Below are 20192 nucleotides of genomic sequence, written 5' to 3' on the forward strand. Positions count from 1 at the left end.
AGCTAGAATCTCAGTCCCCTAACCTTTGACACACTAACGTTTCAAGGAAAACTGCCGAGAGAGAACAGAAGTCGAGTGCAGACTACATCTAATGAGTACTTAATGCTGTCTTCAGAAAATGAAGAAACTTTGCTGAAAGAAGTCATTCTGATTATTTCTTAGGGTTTTAAACTTTTTACTCACCGACTCTTATTTATTATTATTATTATTATTTTTTGCTGAGGAAGATTCACCCTAAGCTAACATCCATGCCCATCTTCCTCTGTTTTTAAATATGTGGGCCGTCAGCATAGCATGGCTGCTAACAGAGTGGTGTAGGTCCACATCTGGGAATGAAACGCAGGCCGCTGAAGCAGAGCGTGCTGAACTTACCCACTAGGCCCTGGGGCTGGCCCTCGCTGACTTTTAAAATGAATGTATTCATTACTTTTGAGGTCTGATAGGGAGAGGGAATTCTCCCCCGATCTTTTGCCAGAAGTTCTCTAAAACAAAGGGCAGGGCACAAGTTTGGTTTGCCGTTCAGAACTTCTCATTCTATGCCAGATGATTTGCCCACATCCTTGGTACGTTTGCACAAGGGACAGCCCTCCATCTGCATGCCCATCAGCTTCCAACTCATTGCCATGATACAAAGCACAATCATTTACTCAGTAAATAGCTATAAAGGAACTACTATGTGCCAAACATGCTGGGCAATGGAAACTGACAGTAGAGGTCAAGACTCTGGTTATACCACTGCCCTGAAAAATCAGATAATACAAAAGTTGGAGCATTCTGGGAAAAACTGGCATTGCTTAATGCTCAGTGAATTCAGTTCTGCTTAAAAATTGCTTAAACATGACATCACCAGGCAAAGCAGCTTTGGAATTTAGCAAAAAGCAAAATAAAATTACACAGTGAGTAACCATTTATGGCAAGAGTTTCATTTCCCCCCAGGCTCCGCCAGAGAAAGACCTGGGACACAATCTCTTGCTATATAAATCTGTTATAGAGGTAAAAATTGGTAGCTGGAAGATAAAGACATCACAGGAAAAGAAAACTACAGACCAATATCCTTTATGAATATAGATGCAAAAACTCCTAACAAAATACTAGCAGACTGAATCAGGAAGTATATTACAAAGATTATATACTTGACCCAGTAGAATTTATCCCAGGAATGCAAAGGTGGTTCAACATAGAAAAATTGATCAATCAATGTAATATACCACATTAATAGATTTAAGGGGAAAAACACATGATCATCTCAACTGACGCAGAAAAAGCATCGACGAAGTCCAACACCTTTTCAGGATAAAAAACAGCCAACATATTAGAAATAGAAGAGAATGGCCTCAAGCTGATAAAGGCCATCTACAGAAAACCCACAATGAACATCCCACAGCCCACTGTGAAAAACCCGCAGTGAATAATGGTGAAAAACTAAAAGCTTCCCCATAAGATCAGGAACAAGACCAGAATGCCCACTTTCACCATTTCTATTCAACATTATATTGGAAATTCTAGCCAGAGCAATTGGGCAAGAAAAAGAAATAAAAGGCATCCAAACTGGAAAGAAGAAGTAAAACCATCTCTCTTTGCAGATGGTGTGATCTTACATCCAGAGCATCCTAAAAAATCCCCAAAAAAGTATTTAAGTTAATAAGCAAATTCGGCAAAGTTTTAAGTTACAAGATTGACCCACAAAAATTAGTGATATTTCTATGCACTAGTGATGAACAATCTGAAATGAAGTTAGGAAAACAATTTCACTTACAATAGCACCTTAAAGCATAAAATATCTGGGGATAAATTTAACCAAGCAGATAAATGACTTCTAGACCCAAACGACAAACATTGCTGAATGAAATTAGAGAATACCTAAATAAATGGAAAAGGTTTCTTGTTTGTGGATTTGATATCAAGATGGTGAGATTCCCCAAAGAGATCTACAGGTTCAATGCAAACTCTATGAAAATTTCATTGGCTTTTTTTACAGATATGAAAAAAGTTGATCCTACAATTCATATGCAAGGGACCCTGCATAGCTAAAATAATCTTGAAAAAGAACAAAGTTGGAGGACTCACATATCCCAATTTCAAAACTTACTTCAAAGCTACAGCAACCAAAACAGTGTGTTCTTGGCACAAGGATAGACAGAGATTAACGGAACAAAATTGAGAGTCCAGAAAGAAACCCATACAAGTATGGTCAATTAATTTTCCACAAGGGTGTCAAGACCATTCAACGGGAAAAAATATTCTCTTCAACGAATGGTGTTGGGACAACTGGATATGTAAACACATATCCATGTATACATGTATTCATACATACGTATGTAAATGCATGTACGAGAATGAAGTTGGAGCTCCCCACTGCACACCATACACAAAAATTGACTCAAAATGGCTGAAAGACTTAAATGTAAGAAGTACAATTATAAAACTCTTAGAAGAAAGCATGGGGTTAAATCTTCAGGACTTTGGATTTGGCAATAGATTCTTAGAAATGACACCAAAAGAACAAGCAACAAAAGAAAAAATAGATAAGTTGGACTTCATCAAAATTAAAAACTTTTGTGCATCAAAGGACACTGTCACGAAAGTGAAAAGACAGCCTACAGAACAGGAGAAAATATTTGTAGTTCATATATCTCATAAGGTCCTAGTGTCCAGAATATATAAAGAATGCTTACAACTCAACAACAAAAAGACAACCAAGCCAATTAAAAAATGGGCAAAAGACTTGACAGACATTTCTCCAAAGAAGATATGCAAATGGCCGACGCTCATGTGAAAAGAGGCTTAGTGTCATTAGTCATTAGGGAAATGCATATCAAAACTACAATGGGATACCACTCCACACCCTCTAGGATGGTTATAATATTAATTAAAAAAACCAGAGAACAACAAGCATTGTCCAGGAGGTAGAGAAATTGGAGCCCTCATACATTGCTGGTGGAAATGTAAAACGGAGCAGCCACTGTGGAAAACAGTTTGGCTATTACTCAACAAGTTAAGCATAGAATTACTGTATGACTCACTCCCAGGTATATACCCCAAAGAAATGAAAACATGTGTTCAAACAAAACTCATGGAACGAATGTTCATAGCAGCACTGTTCCTAACAGCCGAAAGGCAGAAACAATCCAAAGATCCATTAACAGATGAGACAATAAACAAAATGTGGGATATCCTTACAATGGAATATTATTCAGCTGTAGAAAGGAATGAAGTACTGATACACGTTGTAACTCTGACGAACCTTGAAAACATTGTACTAAGTGAAAGAAGCCAGATACAAAAGCCCACATATTGTTGAATGATTCCATTTATATGATATGTCCAGAATAGGCAAATCTACAGAGACAAAAAGCAGATTAGTGGTTGCCAGGGCCTGGGGGGAGGGGCTAATGGGGAATGACTGCTTAATGGGTACAGAGTTTCCATTTAGGGTGATGAAAAGGTTCTGGAACTAGACAACAGTGATGGTCCTACACCATTGTGAATGTACTAAATGCCACTGAATTGTACACTTTAAAATGATTAAAATGGTGAATTTTACGTTATGTGAATTTTCTCAATGCAAATAAAATGGTGCTTGGCAATCCCAGGCCTGTAACATGGCCATTTATATGAGGTTTATGATAAATTTCTCCTAACATGGAAAACACTTATGTCATAATGTTAAGTGAGAAAAGCAGCATACCAAATTTTCCATATGATATGATCTAAGCCACAAAGAAACAAGCAAAACCCCTGCACAGAAACACAAAAAAAGCCAAAGAAAATATACCAAAATGTTAATGGAGGTTGTCTCCGGATGGTGGGACTCTGGCTGACTTTGTTCTCATCTTTTTACTTTCTAATACTTCCCATTTTTTCTTTTAAGAAGCATGTGCAGTCTCACTTTTATAATAGAAAAAACACCTCTTTTTTTGTAATGAGGTTATGATACTTTACAACCTTGTGAAATTTTAGCTGTACATTATTATTTGTCAGTCACCATATAGGTGTGCCCCTTGACCCTTTGTGCCCACCCCACACCCCCCTTCCCCCTGGTAACCACTAAACAGTTCTCTTTGTCTATGTGTTTGTTTGTCTTCCATATATGAATGAAACCATATGGTGTTTGTCTTTGTCTGGCTTATTTCACTTAACCTAATACCCTCAATGTCCATTCATGTTGTTGTGAATGGGATGATTTTGACTTTTTTATGGCTCAGTAGTATTCCGTTGTATATATGTACCACATCTTCTTTATCCAGTCATCAGTCGGTGGGCTCTTGGGTTGCTTCCATGTCTTGGTCATTGCGAATAATGCTGCGTGAACATAGGGGTGCGTAAGTCTCCTTGAATTGCTGATTTCAAGTTCTTTGGATAAATACCCAGTAGTGGGATGGCTGGGTTGTATGATATTTCTATTTTTAGCTTTTTGAGGAATCTCCATACTGTTTTCTGTAGTGGCTGCACCAGTTTGCCTTCCCATCAGCAGTGGATGAGGGTTCCCTTTTCTCCACAACCTCTCCAACCTTTGTTATTTTTTGTCTTGGTTATTATAGCCATTCTAATGGATGTAAGGTGATACCTTAGCGTAGTTTGGATTTGTATTTCCCTGATGATTAGCGATGTTGAACATCTTTTCACGTGCCTATTGGCCATCCATATATCTTCTTTAGAAAAATGTCTGTTCATATCCCCTGCCCATTTTTTGATAGGGTTGTTTGATTTGTTGTTGTTTAGTTGTGTGAGTTCTTTGTATATTATGGAGATTAATCACTTGTCAGCTATATGATTTGAAAATATTTTCTCCCAATTGGTGACTTGTCTTTTCGTTTTGATCTTGATTTCCCTTGTCTTGTATAAGCTCTTTAGGCTGATGAAGTCCCACTTGTTTATATTTTCTTTTGTTTCCCTTGTCCGAGCAGACATGATATTTGAAAAGATCCTTTTAAGACTATGTCAAAGAGTGTACTGTCTATATTTTCTTCTAGAAGCTTTATGGTTTCAGGTCTTACCTTTAAGTCTTTGATCCATTTTGAGTTTATTTTTGTATATGGTGTAAGATAATGGTCTACTTTCATTCTTTTGCATGTGGCTGTCCAGTTTTCCCAATACTGTTTGTTGAAGAGACTTTCCTTTCTCCATTGTGTGTTCTTGGCTCCTTTGCCGAAGATTAGCTGTCCATAGATGTGTGGCTTTATTTCTGGGCTTTCAATTCTGTTCCATTGATCTGTGCACCTGTTTTTGTACCAGTACCATGCTGTTTTGATTACTGTAGCTTTGTAGTATGTTTTGAAGTCAGGGATTGTGATGCCTCCAGCTTTGTTCTTTTTTCTCAGGATTGCTTTAGCTATTCAGGGTCTTTTGTTGCCCCATATGAATTTAGGCTTCTTTGCTCTATTTCCGTGAGGAGTGTCGCTGGGATTCTGATTGGGATTGCATCAAATCTGTAGATTGCTCTAGGTACTACAGACTCTTTTTTTTATAGTGGGGAAAACAATAAATGTAATTTAAAATAAAAGAAAATAGAGGATAGAGGCGAAGAGACACAGAGGAGTGAATCAAGAAAGAACACGCTTCAGGGGAGCAATCATGCAATTTGGACTTGAAAATTGCCAGGGAACAGATGGCAGCATCCAAGTAGACATCTGCAATGGATAGTTAAATCGTATGCAAAGACACAAGTGGCCTTTGAGGCAGGCCCTGGAGAGGCCCGGCAGAGAATGCTGTTTGCCGGGCCAAACAAAAGGGCAAAGCCCGTGTCCACCTCGTCATTGTCTGGCCTTCTCAGAGCCCTGCTGGGGGCCTGGAGGCTGCAGCGGCACTCAGCACAGGTGTGCTTGCATGTGTGAGGGTACAAAAGAGGCTGTGGGAGAAGAAAGAGGCTTCTGATAATGGCAATGGAAAACGTGGCAGCTGACATTTACATGGGACTTCACAGTTTATAAACATTCTCACATACATAACCTAAACGTTAGTTATTATTGCACCACCTTTCAGAATGGCCCTGGGGGGTAGGTAATTACTCCCATCTTACCCTGGAGGGACGAGGCACAGAGAAGTGATGTGAATTTATTTACTTAACACTCGTATAGTGCTCACCCTATGCCGGACACTGTCCTAAAAGCTTTCACATGCACTGATTGCCCATGTTCATGCAGCTAGTAAGGGGCGGAAATGGGATTCAAATCTGGCTCTTTGGACCCCACGACGCCACGCTTCTGCTCCTATCTAAGCAGAGCGTGCCTCTGCCTGCAGAATCTCAACTATGGCCACAAGTGGTTCTGCCTGTCTGCCTATCTATCTACCTACCTACCTACCACCTATCTATCGGTTACCTATTTATCTATCTATCCATCCATCTGTATTTTTCTGATTATAAATGTAACACGTGACTGTATAAAAATGCAAATATTACTGAAATAAGCAACAATAAAAAGTAAAAATCCTCCTAAATCTCACTCCTGAAGATACTCGTTCTTAACTCTTTGGTATATGTTCTTCCAGATTTTTTCGATGTGTATGCAGACGTACATATTTTTTATTTATTTATTTATTTATTTATTTATTTAATATATTTTTTCTTAAAGATTGGCACCTGGGCTAACAACTGTTGCCAATCTTTTTTTTTTTTTTCCCTGCTTTATCTCCCCAAATTCCCCCTGTACACAGTTGTATACCTTAGTTGCAGGTCCGTCTAGTTGTGGGATGTGGGATGCCGCCTCAGCGTGGCCTGACGAGCGGTGCCATGTCCGGGCCCAGGATCCGAACCCTGGGCTGCCGCAGCGGAGCGCGCAAACTTAACCACTCGGCCACGGAGCCGGCCCCTGTTTTGTTTTTTTAAATAGGATAATACTATACCTACACTTACGTAACTCCCATTTCACACAATATTGATCTTTGGGAATCTCTTCATTGTACCTTGTTTGTTTTAATATTGCATTACATAGAGGTAACAATTGCTTAACTAGTCACTAATTGATAGGCATACAGATTTGCCTATTTTTCTCAATTAGAAACAATGCTGCAATAAACATCTTGTACCTGCATCTTTGTATATACGTATACTTGTCTAGAATAAATTGATGGGAATGGAATTGTTGGGTCAAAAGTGTATACATAATTAAAATCTTCATAGATATTGACAAATTGCCCTTAAAAAAAACATTGTCCTAATAGGTATTCCCATCGGCAATGTATAAAAGTGACTCGTTTCCACACAGGCTCATCAATACTGGGTGTTCACAGTCTAAAATGTTATTCTTATAGGCAAAAATGGTATCTCAGTGTTGTTCTGACTTGTGTTTTAAAAATAGTGAGAGGCCATCTTTTCATACTTCTGATTTTTTAAGTTGCTTGTTCATGTCCTTTGGCAACTGGTATATTGCAGAGAGGAGGGGCCCTTGTAGACCATATGAGATTATGATACATTCTCTTTTAAGGGACAAGTAAGCCCTGGAGATTTATGCTCACCACAAAAACCCATTCTTAAATGTTGTGTGTGGTGTCATTTTGGAGTGTCGAACAGAAGAGCAATGTTAACCAATCATAATCGAGGCTTGGGTTTCATAGTGATTATCACTTTGTGGGATTAACTCTTGATTTATTAGCAACATGGAAGATGATAAGATAATATAACACGTAAGCCAGGGACTGAAATAAGCATTTGTTCATCCACCATGGACAGTTCAGAAATAGCTCCCTGGCAGGTGGATGGTATAGGTTCCGGCACATGGGCGTGTGTGTGTGTGTGCAGGTGAGTGTGTGTGTGCATGTGTGTGGGCAGGCATGTAATGGTTTGCTTTTGGAAGATGTTCAGTGGAGGAATGGAGGGAGAGAATATTGGAGGGTTAGAGAATATCTAGAAGAGTTTATTTGGGGCTATCTCCCAGGAGCAGGGAAGTGGTTGCTTCCTGCCAGCCCCTGCAGTGTGCTGTTATAGCTGTCAGTTTTAGAGTGGCAGTCCCAACATTACAACCCTGGTTCAGAGAGAGGTTGGTGTGCCATTCTGCTGTAAAGCTTTTTTGGTTTGTCTTTGGCTGTGCTGGGACTGGAATTAGGTTGATGTTTGGCCGTCCTCAGATATTCGCCTAGTGGCCTGTGGTTTGAGGTTTGTAATGGTGATAGTATCACGATTCATCAATAGCTTCCTATGAAACAAAGGGCATAGCCAATTTAAATTTTCATAGATATTGCCAAATTTCCCGTCAAAAGACTGTACCAGCGGACATGTCCTTCAGCAGTGTTTGTGAGGGCTTCGCACGTATCATCTCACTTATTCTTCAAGCAGTCTTGTAAAGTCAGTAAGTAGGGGTATTATCTGGTATAGAGACTATAATGAGAATGATGGCCCGTAGTTGTGCATACATACAACACTGTGGTCCTTAATCCCCATTTTACTAAAGCAAATGTTGAGGTATCAGGAAGTTAAGTTCCTTGCTCAAAGTTACACAGCTAATGAGTGTCAGAGCTGGGATTCCAACCTGGGCTATCTGACTCTAGAGCCAATAGTAACTGGGTCCATGGCCATCCAGAGCCTCTTAAAGCTGCTGCAGCCCCCTCAGTGAGGAGCTGGAAGGAGGGAATCAGGACACACTCAGGGTAGTACCATTTCTCCCATTCCTGAGTGCAAACAGAAGCCTGGAGCTTAAGTATTGTCCAGCTTGTCATCCTTCAGGCCTCTGTCAGTGCTTTTACTGAGAAGCAGTCTCCAGAGACAGAATAAATCAGGTAATTTGGCTCAGGAAAAGGCATTGGAGAAATAAATTGCTGTTGCACCATGAATATAAGAAGGCAGTTAGGTAGATGGAAATAGTGATCTTTTGATTATATGAGTGAGGATTATGTGCAGCCAATTTTAAGTCCCAGCTGCCTTTCCCTTGACCTCCTCCCCAACTAGCCACACACTCCCAACTGCATCCCCCAAACTGTCCAGCTGGTATGTGCTCTGTAGACAGTAATCTAATGTTTCATATTAGCCCAGACAAAATAGAATTAGGAAGAAACTCTTCTGCTAGAAAAAGTCACATGCCAATGTCAAATAGAGATGATTTTTTGTATATCTACTATTTTGGCTTATTTGTACCAGTATTGACTCATAATAGTATTGTATAATCTGGATTTGACTATATGGCTAAAGACAATGGTAAAATTGATTTTTTTGTTACTGAAATTTCATTTGTTTTCTCGTTCCTTTTCCCCAAATTTGGACAGATGCACTTTCACTAAAAGGAAAAAGGCTGGATTTTTACGGAAGAACTGACACATATGTGAGGCTGACCAACGCCATTCCTGAACTCAGTCGATTCACAGCATGCATTGACCTGGTATTTAGGGACGGCAAATCGCGTGATTGGACGGCCTTCTCCTATGTTATCAATAACGCCTTCCTGGGCAGAGAAGACATAGACTTCGGACTTGCAGGAGACCATCAGCAGCTAATACTACACAACTTGGGCAAGACCTTTTATATCCATTACCACCTGACTCCATTACAATGGCATACAATTTGCTTGATACGGGATGGTGTGAAGGGCTCATTAGAACTTCTTCTGAATAAAGAAAGGATACTGATAATGCTGGATCACCCACAAAATCTGACACCCAATGGGACTCTGGTTCTAGGATATTTTCTCAAGAATGGGAACACCCAGATTAAAAGCAGGATGCCTGGCTTCACTGGCAGCTTGTATTACTTTCAACTCTGGGACCGCATCCTGGAAAATGAGGAGTTTATGAAGTGTTTGGGTGGAAACGTAGTTAGTTGGGAAGAAGATGTTTGGCTTGTCAACAAGATCCTGCCAACTGTTGACAGGAGACTGCGCTGCTGTGAGTAACTTCTGAATTGTCCTTGTTAACAAGGGTAGTCGGGGTGTGGTGTTCTTCTGCCGGCTACTCCAAATAACCCACTCTTAGGCCAAGCCTCTGTCTTCCTTGGAGGGGCCCAAAGTCACCATAGTTTTGTCATTTACTTTTTAATGCAGAGCAAATGCTATTTTCTTTTGTCTTTTATTTTGATATGATTTCAAATTTACAGAAAAATTGCAAGAATGGGACGAAGTATTTCTACATACTTTTTACCCAGATTCATTGACTGTTAGATTTTCCTCATGTGTTTTATCCTTCTCTCTCCCTCTCTCTCTCTCTTTCTCTTTCCCTCTCCCTCCATACACACATATGCACACACACACACACACACACACAAATTATTTGTTTCTTAATCATTTGGGAGTAAGTTGCAGACATAATGCCTTATTATCCCTAAATATCTCAGTGTGCATCTCTTAACAATAAGGGCATTCTCTTACACAACTATGGTACAACGATCAGAATCAGGAAATTTAGCAATGATAAAATACTAATATCTAATTCATAGTCCATATTCAAATTTAGCCAATTATCCTAATGATCTCTTTTATAGCTATTTTTTGTTTGGTCCAGGATCCAATTCAGGATCACACGTTGCATTTAGTTATCATGTGTCTTTAGATTTTAATCTGGAACCGATCCTTAGTCTTTCCTTGTGTTTCATGATGCTAATTTGTCCCATTACTGGTGATGATAAGTTTCATCACTTGATTCTGATGATGATTGCTGGATTTCTCCACTGTAAAGTTACTATTTTTTCCTTTGTAAATAATAAATAATTTCTGGGGAGGTATTTGGAGGCTATGTAAATATCCTGTTCTTATCAAACTTTCACCCGGTAGTTTTACATCTATTGATGATTTTTGCCTCAATCACATTACTATGATGGTTGCAAAATGATGGTTTGTCACACTCCATCACTTTTCTACACTTGCTAGGTAGGCTTCTAGTGTAAGGAAGAGGGTTCTCTTCTTCCACATTTACTTATTTATTCCTTCAGTTGTTTCTGTTTAAATCAGCATGAACTCATGGATTCTTATTTTATTCAATGGTTTACAGTCTGTTGCTATCATTTATTTTGATGCTCAAATTGGCCCCGATTTGGCCAGTAGGAATCCTTCAATCTGGCTCTTATGTCCTTTTGACACATTCCCATCATTTTTGAACACTTCCTTGCTTTCTAGCACAACAGGATCTTACAGGCTTATCTTGTAGTTTCCCTGCTCAGCCCAAGAATCAGCCATTTTACCAAAGAGCCCTGGTTCCTTTCAGTGGGGAATGGCACTTAGAGACCAATTCATTTTTCTTTTGAGAGTAATGATGATGTTGGCGAACTATTTTCTTGTAAGAAAACTGGCTTCTTGGAATTCACATGTATTTTTCCCCTTCTTTCCAATTTTGGGGAGGAAATATAGGATTGTTTTTCTCTGTACAACCACGCTCTCCCCTCAAATCCAATATTCTCCACCATTAGCAGCAGCGGTCCTGAAGCGTGGGTAAAGTCAGCGATAACGGCATCAAGACAGGATTTTTTCTCATTTCCTGAAATGTGCACATGTCCTCAGAGTACTATTATTTATTGTTCTTACGGATTTGGAGCAGGGGTTAGGGAGGGAATGGGAGCTGGATCCATCCCTAATAGGGCTCTCAAAGACTGTGGAGATATGTTTTCACCAAGGGTCTGGCTGCTCTTTGAGTTAATGGCAGAGGCACATTCCAAGGGGTTTCTGTGTTTTTTTTGAGATCAGACTAATGCAAAGGAACAGGAAAGCTATTCCTTTGAGCTACGACCTGAAGGCATTTGGTTTTTCTCTTTTCTGTGGCCTTGAAAATAGAAGAGAACAGTCTTAGTGGGCTCTGAGTACAAAACTGAGCTAGAGACTAGTAGGTTAAGCCTGAACAGCTCACCCAAAGCAGCTTAAAGTAACTTTACCTTTGATCTAAGGAACCGGAAGTATGACTCCATTAAATCCATATGCTTAGCGGTGGTTTTTGAAAACCTAATCTGGCCAGTGAATTGCCATGGCCTTTCCCGTCACTTTGCTGGTGAATTGCTAAATCTAACTGATGTGTTAAAGTGCTAGACAATCCTCATTTATTTTGATCTTTTGTACGCTTTTCAATGTACATTCTATCCTCCTGGTCTGAGCAGGTCCTGGTGGGCATAATACACAAATAATCAAACACAACAAACCAGCAAAAGAACGCACAATCTAACGTGACAATCAGCAAAAGGAGTAGAAAATGTTATTTCTACTATTCAAGTTTCTTCGAATGTTCTTTCCAAACCTTAGGCCAGGGCTTCCTAGCCTGAGGTCCAGAATGGCCTTGATGGGTAGGCAAAGCCCTTGAAATTGTATGCAACATCCTAAAAATGCAAGGCGGATTTTTTTTCTGAGGACAGAGTCTTTAGTTTTCGTTATCTAAAATAATATGATAATTGTTGCCTTTTACTAAGATCTTGCCATGTGCCAGGCATTTTATAGATGAGGAAAGAGAGGCTCAGAGAGATTAAGTAAATTGCTTGAGGTCACGTATCAGATAAGTAGTGGAGCTGGGACTTGAACAAAGATTTGTCTGGTTGCAAAGCCCATGTTCTTTTTACCCCTACACCATGCAGGACTACCTCCAGGGGGTCTGGGGCCCCCAAAAGATTATGAACCGCTGTCTTAGAAGCTTCCTTTGAAGGGAGTTGCTGGTGCTGATAACCCACCTGGGAAATGAGGCTATGAGCTGCAGTCACTACCTGCTCACCACTGAAGGAGCTGTACCACCACAGAATCTCTTCTACCTCCGTCTTGGTGGGATGACATCTGGGAAAAGGGGGCAGCTACGTAAATAAACAGGAGTGATTACAACGTGTCTAGCTTCAACTTTGGCCTAATAAATTGGTATTTATGGTCCATAGAAGGATTATGACCTTTAAAAAATAAATTTTAATGAGCACATTGCCCGGTTACAGATCTCAATAAATCTATTTACACATAAATTATATATGTATATATTTATGTATTCATGAGAAAAGGCTTTTGGGGAACATTTGCCATAAACCATGAACCCTACCTAGGTTTAATAAGTATTCACCATAGTTCGAGATGTCTCAGTAATATTTAAACAACACAGTGATAAATAATAGTAACAGCAAAGTTGCCAGTCGTTAGTAATTTTAGTTTTTAAGCATCTTTTCTTTATTTTTAAAAATTACCAATGCAATACATTATGTCTGTGAATAAAATAAACTCAAACAATACAAAAGTACATGAAGTATAAAGTGAAATCTGCCTCGCATCTTCTCCATAGAAGTGTCTATTTTTTAAAGATTTTTTTCCTATCGATTTATGATAAGTGTGTGTGTATGTGTGCATGGGTGTGTATAGTTAAGAAAACAAAAATAATATATTCATATGTGCATATTGTTCTACAATTTGATGTATTTTAACTTAATATTATCATATAACGTTAGTACATTGAGATCCACCTCATCCATTTTTAGGGCTGCATATGTTCGTTGTATAGATGTACTTTAATTTATTTAACTAAGTCGCCACTAATGGGCATTTAAGTTGCTTCCAACTTTTTGCAGTTACAAATAATGCTATAATAAACTTCCTTGTACAAACATCTTGGTATATGTGTGCTTGTAGTTTCATAGGACACATAACTAAAAGTAGAACTTCAACAGAAGAGGATAAAAGTTTCACAATTTAAATTGATTTACCATTTTTACTAGTTATTTTATTAATTTAACTGTTCATTAAAAATTGATTTATTTTTTAAAGTAAAAGTAGTAGATATGCGTGGTAAAAATGTAAACAACGTATAAAGATATAAATTAAAAGTAAAATTCTCCTTCTCTTCAATCCCTTACCCCAAGTGGCTTCTCAAGAAGTAATGATTGTTAACAATTTAGGACGTGGGTTTACATGTAAATATTCTTTGTTTTTCTTTTTCATAGTTTAGATCATCATTATATGCATAGTCTTCTGTATCTTTTTTTGCACTTAATAACATATTTTGGAGATATTTCCATAGCAGAACATATGGAGCTATCTGATTTTTCGAGATGCTGATTAGTAGGATAGAATGGGGATATGCTGTAATTTATTCAATGAGCTCCCTTTGAAGGACTTTTAAGTTGTTTCCAGTTTTTAGCTGTGACTAAAGTCTACAGTATTTTTTTTTGATTTTTTAATTTTTTCCTTTTTCTCCCCAAAGCCCCCTGTACATAGTTGTATATTCTTCATTGGGGGTCCTTCTAGTTGTGGCATGTGGGACGCTGCCTCAGCCTGGTTTGATGAGCAGTGCCATGTCCGCGGCCAGGATTCGAACGAACGTAACACTGGGCCGCCTGCAGTGGAGTGCGCGAACTTAACCACTCGGCCACGGGGCCAGCCCCGAGTCTACAGTATTTTTAAGAGGGGTGGATGGTGAAAGGAATTTCTTGAAGTGACCATTAGGGACGGATGACATGCACAAACTCCTCTCGAGGCATGCACAGCTCAGACTCATGATCCAGCAAAGGATTTGTTCTGACTTGTGAATATATGAAGACGAAGTGTCTTCCTAAAGGTATGCAGATTAAATTACTCTTAGTTATGCATTTGAGAAATCTCCTCTTTGAAAAGAATGAAATAACATGAATTGAGTCCATCCTGGGAAATCTACGCTGTAGCAAAACATGGGGTCCCTTATCTGTGGAGCTATTGATTCGCTACGATTTATTAATTGATCGAGTGCTCCAGCCGCTTTGAATTACTTTATGAACTAACCATTTTTAAAATATGCAAAGATTGATTATGCAGTTTATGTACTTTTTAAAGGCATTTGTTTGGCCCACTGTTAAGAGCTCTAAGCAATTATCAGCTCTCATAGGAAAGGTTCCACAGTGATGGGCTCTACTAGCTAAAAGGCAATTTGGTTTTGCCGTTGTATATCAATTCTGTGCGCTAGCCTCATTTCTCATCCCGAGAGATAAGCAGGAGCTGTTTGTAGTTTGCTCAAACCCCCTTATTTGTATTCTCCTGCATAGGGTGCCATTCTCCTATAGAATCGGAGATGGAGGCTCCGGCCTGTCTCTCTCACTGTCGCAGAATTCATTTTTCATGTCCTTGCCTGGAAACTGCATATAGACACCATTTTGAAAAGAAGTTTTCTCTCATCATCTTAAAGATGCTCATTTCATATTTTTCTTACCCCACAGGCAGATCTGTCTGTGGCAGTTTCTGGTCACTATTGTCTCTCACAAATCTAATAAACACACTCTGGATTATATTTACAGAAGTTATGATTGAAAGAAAAACCAGATGTGAGATGTGGGCTAGAAAACCACAAAGATTTAATATGACATGATACACCCAAATCATAAGCAGGATTTGGTACCTTAGCAAATGTTCTACTTAATATTCTGTTGGCAGGTACATCTGCAACAAATGCCTCATAAATATTCAGCTACTCTATACCTCTGTTCTCCAGCTCCCAATGATTACAAGAATGCAATTTTGTCTACAGTGAAGGCGCAAACGGCAATGAGGCCCACAGGCCCCCGTGAATTAACATGGATCATCCCCACTTTAAAATACAGAGACAGCAAAGCTCATGCAAATCATTTGTGCCAAGGGATCACTTGTTCCCAAAGGGGAGCAGAATGATTGTGGCAAAACATGTTTGCAAGCCTTTCAAAGATGGAGGCCAGGCTCCCCGACTTCTGTGCTCCCTCCAGTACGAATGAACATTCTCTTATCGTTCAACTTTCTGCACAGTCTGGGCTTTTGTATTTGCTTTTTTTAATTGAAATTTTTGTTGAGATAATTGTAGATTCACATGCAGCTGGACATCCTTTGTACACTTTGCTTAGTCTCTCCCAATAGTAACATTTTGCAAAGTGATTGGGTAACAACGGGAATATTGACATTGAAACAATCCACCGAGCTTATTCAGATTTCTCTAGTTTTACTTGTACTCATTTGTGTGTATTAAGTTCTATACAATTTTATCATCTGCGTAGGTTTGTGCATCCACCACCACAGTCAAGATACTGAACATTTTCAACCCCAAAAGGATCCCTCCCGTGGCCCTATCCGTGAACACCCCTACCTCTCTCCCACTCTTTCCCCCTAAACTCCTCTGTTCCTAACCCTTGACAACTACTAACCTGTCTCTTGTTTCTAAAATTTTGTCATTTCAAAAACTTTAATAAACGGAAACACACAGTATGCAATCTTTTAGGATTGGCTTTTTTCAGTTAGCATAATTCTCTAGAGACCCATCCAGGTTGCTGCTTGTATCAATAGTCTGTTCCTTTCTATTGCTGAGTACTATTCCAGAGAATGGGTGTACCACGGTTAGTTTAACCATTCACCTGTTAAAAGCCACCTGGACTGATTCCGGTTTGTGGCTATTACCAAAAAAACCCCTGCCATGAACGTTTGTGTACGGGTTCTTGTGTGAACATAAGCTTTCATTTCTCTGAGACAAATGCGCAGGAATACAATTGCTAGGTTGTACGGCAGTTGCACATTTGGTTCTGTATGAAACTGTCAGACTGTTTCTCCAAAGTGGCTGTACCGTTTTATATTCCTACCAGCAAGGTATGAGTGATCTCGTTTCTCTGCATCCTTGCCAGCATTTGGTGTTGTCACTATTTTTTTATTTTAGCCATTCTGGTAAGTGTGTAGTGATGTTTCATTGTGGCTTTAATTTGCATTTCCCTGAGGCCTAATGATGAACATCTTTTCTTGTGATTATTTGCCATCTGTACTTGCTCTTTAGTGAACTATTCAGGTCTTTTGCCATTTTTTTAAATTAGATTTTTTTTCCTGTTGAGTCTTGAGAGTTCTCTATATGTTGTAGTCTTTTGTTGGATATATGTTTTGCAAATATTTTCTCCTAGCCTGTAGATTGCTTTTTCATCCTTTTTACATGGACTTTCACAGAGCAAAAGCTTTTAGTCTTGCTGAAGTCCAATTTATCAATTTTTCTTTTTGCAGATCACCCTTTTGGTATCAAGTCTAAGAACGCTTTGCTTAGTGTTAATTTTGCATCCTCCAACCTTACTGAACTCACTTTTAAGTTCTAGGGGGATTTTTTTAGATTCTTTGGGATTTTCTGCACGGACAATCACGTCATCTGCAATGCCTTTTCTTTCTTTTTCTCTCCTAACTGGAGTGCCTCTAACTTCCGCCACTGTGTTGAATAAGCGTGAGCAGCTAGCCTTGCCTGGCTCCAGTCTCAGTGGGAAGACGTTCAGTCTTTCATCATTATGGTTCATTTTAGCCGCAGTTTCTTGCTGGTGTTCTTTATTGAGTTAATATAACTACTGTCTATTCCTAACTTGCCGGGAAATTTTATCATGAATGGATGTGGGATTTTGTCAAATGCTTCTTCTGTATCAACTGAACATGTTTGCTAACCCCTTGCAATTAATTGCTAGACTTGGGTTTGAAAGGATCTTTAATACCTATGGATCCTGTTTAAAAAGCTACTGACACTTGATTGAACTGCCTTTATTTGGGAAATGACTGATTCTTCAAGGCAGATATTGTTTCAGGGCATGGCTGTAATTTGGGATGCCCACTGGGTTTCTATGCCTAGGCTTGCAAGGGCACCTTCATGTTTCGGTTGAGCACTGTGATGCTCTCCTCTAAGGTTTATGTCTCACTGTTTTGGGTGATTGCTTTTTCCTGAGCTGTTCAGAACTTGCAGAACTTGGCTTTTATTGCCTAAGTTTGTCTCTCTTTGATTCTTTTAGGTACAGTCTCTTCTTTCTCCTGAGTTTGTGGTGGTTCTGTGTAAATTGAGGGCATGTACTTGTGGGTATTAGATAATTGAAGCACTGGCACAAACTGTCTTATTTCTTCTCTACATATTTAATCTGTGGAAATCTCATCTTCTCAACACTGCTCCTCTGTGGGCCTAATTGCTAAATGAAGGGATTGAATACAATCTCCAAGACTTAGTTCTAAAATTCTGTGATTGTAATTAATGAAGACTTGAGTCTTTATTACTAAAGACTTTAGAGGGAAAACTTGAAACAGTAAGCCCTCTGGAAAAAACCTTTCATCTGAAAGATTCAGTGGGAGGTTTGCTGAAATATAGAAATCCAGGCTTTAGGTTAAAATGAAGCAACGTAAGTTGCGTTATCTCCTAAGAGATATCTGGTACTTGAAACTGCCTGACACCCGCTTGACACCTGCTTGACAATTTTGTTCAACTCATTTGTTTTTCTTTTTCTAAATCTTATACTTCTCTTTGAGATGCTTATTGGAAGTGCTAATGACAATTAACATCTATAGCTCAGCCCTCTCCAATAAAAATATCATGCCTAATTCCCCTCTGTGCTCTAAAAGTTTCTCATTACTTATTAGCATCCCTCTAGTAGTGTTCTTTGAATGCTGCATCAAAGAAGATAACTTAGGTTTTCTGTGGCATTTAGTGTTTTATTGTTTTCCTAAAAAGTGAATGCAGCTCTGTCATTAATCGTTTGTAAAGGAGTAGGAATTGTGGACTCTTGTCTCAACATTAGTGCATTCATAGAGAGCGATTCAGACTCTGGGATGCCACACTCCTCATATGTGATATAAGTAACACTTTAACAGTTTCCTAGGCCAGTTGGCTAGGGGAAAGCCATCTGCAAAAATGGAAACCAAGATCCTGACAATTCTCCTTTTACTTGTAGTTATGGACAGATTTGAAGGCAGAAAGCTTGAAATAAATATCGTGCTGCTGAAACGTACCAACTTCTTGATAAAACCTAGCAGAATACGAATCTCTGATAATTGAAATGATGTAAAATTAAGTGAAAAAATACTTCTTATATAACTTTGACTTTTCTCCTTAGAAATCTATCTACTTTTGTGAACTCAATCTATACAAGTTGCAGGTTTCCGATTGTCACTCATTCTACTTTCTAATGACCACAAAATCCTAAAGAGCATCCTATACACAACTCAAAATTTATATATATGCAAATTGAAAGTAATTTTAATGCTCAAAACAGCGAAACGAGTTAATAGATTGTCTACAAAAATAATTATTCGTTCATCGTATGCAATATGCTTTCCAGGTGGATAAATTCAAAATGCTAATTTCCCAATGGTAAATATGCATGATTTCATTTTGAGTGATTTGTACTGGAGAAAAATTATGACTCAGTCTTGAATTATACCATGCACCATTTTCACTTGTATGTTCCAAAATTCCACTTATCCAAGTCTGAATTGGATGTTTTTCTTCTGAGTGAGCCTGCTTTCCCAATTTTCCTATTTCTATGAATATCACCACTCTTCTTCAAGTTGCCCAAAAGCAAAATTTGAGTTTTCTTGGATTTCTCTGTCTTCTCCATCTCTTAAATCTCTTTGTTGCTGTAACCTGTCAATTCTTCCTTTCCAATAGCTGAAGGACTAGGAATCCTCACTCTAACCTCATTCCAAGCCCTCATCATTTCCACTTGTTCAGTCAGCCTACAAATGTCTATTGGACATCTACCATGTGTCAGGCCCTGTGCTAGGCACTGAGTGTACAACGGTGAGCAAAGAAAGATGAGATCCTCGCCCATACGGTGTAGTGAGTAAGACAGACATTAATAAGCACACGCGAATGTAAAACTGTAGATGTGACAAGTACTATGAAGAAGAGGTATGAGGTGTCATAAGAGCCTAGAATAGGGGCCAGCCCCGTGGCCGAGTGGTTAAGTTTGCATGCTCCCCTGTGGCGGCCCAGGGTTTCGCCGGTTGAGATCCTGGGAGCGGACGTGGCACTGCTCATCAGGCCATGTTGAGGCGGTGTCCCACATGCCAAAGCTGGGAGGACCCACATCTAAGAATATACAACTATGTACCGGGGGCCTTTGGGGAGAAAAAGGAAAAATAAAATCTTTGAAAAAAAAAAAGAGCCAAGAATAGATTGGTTTGACCTAGTCATGGATGCCAAAGAAGGTAGGCTTCCCTGAGGAGGTGATGTTTGAGCTGAGATCTAAAGGATGAGTAGAACTACATCAGATGAAGAAGGATGGGAAGAACATTCTAAGCAGAGTAACAGCATATGCAGTGATCTTGTGGTAGCAAAGAGCATGCCAAGTATTGGAGGATGGAAACGAGGCTGACGGGTTGAAGCTCAGAAAACGGGGGGGAAACCACGCAATTTGAAGCTGGAGAGGTAGGTAGGGACCAAACTGTGCACAGCTTTATAGGTTTTACTAAAAAAACTGTGTGTGTGTGTTTTAATCCTATGCGCAAGGGAAGGCCACTAAAGGGAGCTGAGTGTGTGAATGTGTGTGTTTGATATGATAACATTTGCATTTCAAAAAGATCATTCTGATTGCATTATGGAACAGATTGGAGGGGCCC

General features: G+C 39.2%; 1 protein-coding gene across 1 annotated transcript in view; it reads left to right on the top strand.

Annotated features, from left to right (window-relative positions):
• The first annotated feature begins 4152 nt into the window (after positions 1–4152).
• Positions 4153–20192, top strand: part of ADGRG4 (adhesion G protein-coupled receptor G4) — a 95349-nt gene continuing 79309 nt past the window's right edge. Inside the window, 2 exon segments of the mRNA XM_070257154.1 lie at positions 4153–4207; positions 9196–9810. Coding sequence (XP_070113255.1) covers positions 4153–4207; positions 9196–9810 — 670 coding nt within the window.

Source organism: Equus caballus, chromosome X (genome assembly GCF_041296265.1).
Source record: "Equus caballus isolate H_3958 breed thoroughbred chromosome X, TB-T2T, whole genome shotgun sequence".
Taxonomy (NCBI): domain Eukaryota; kingdom Metazoa; phylum Chordata; class Mammalia; order Perissodactyla; family Equidae; genus Equus; species Equus caballus.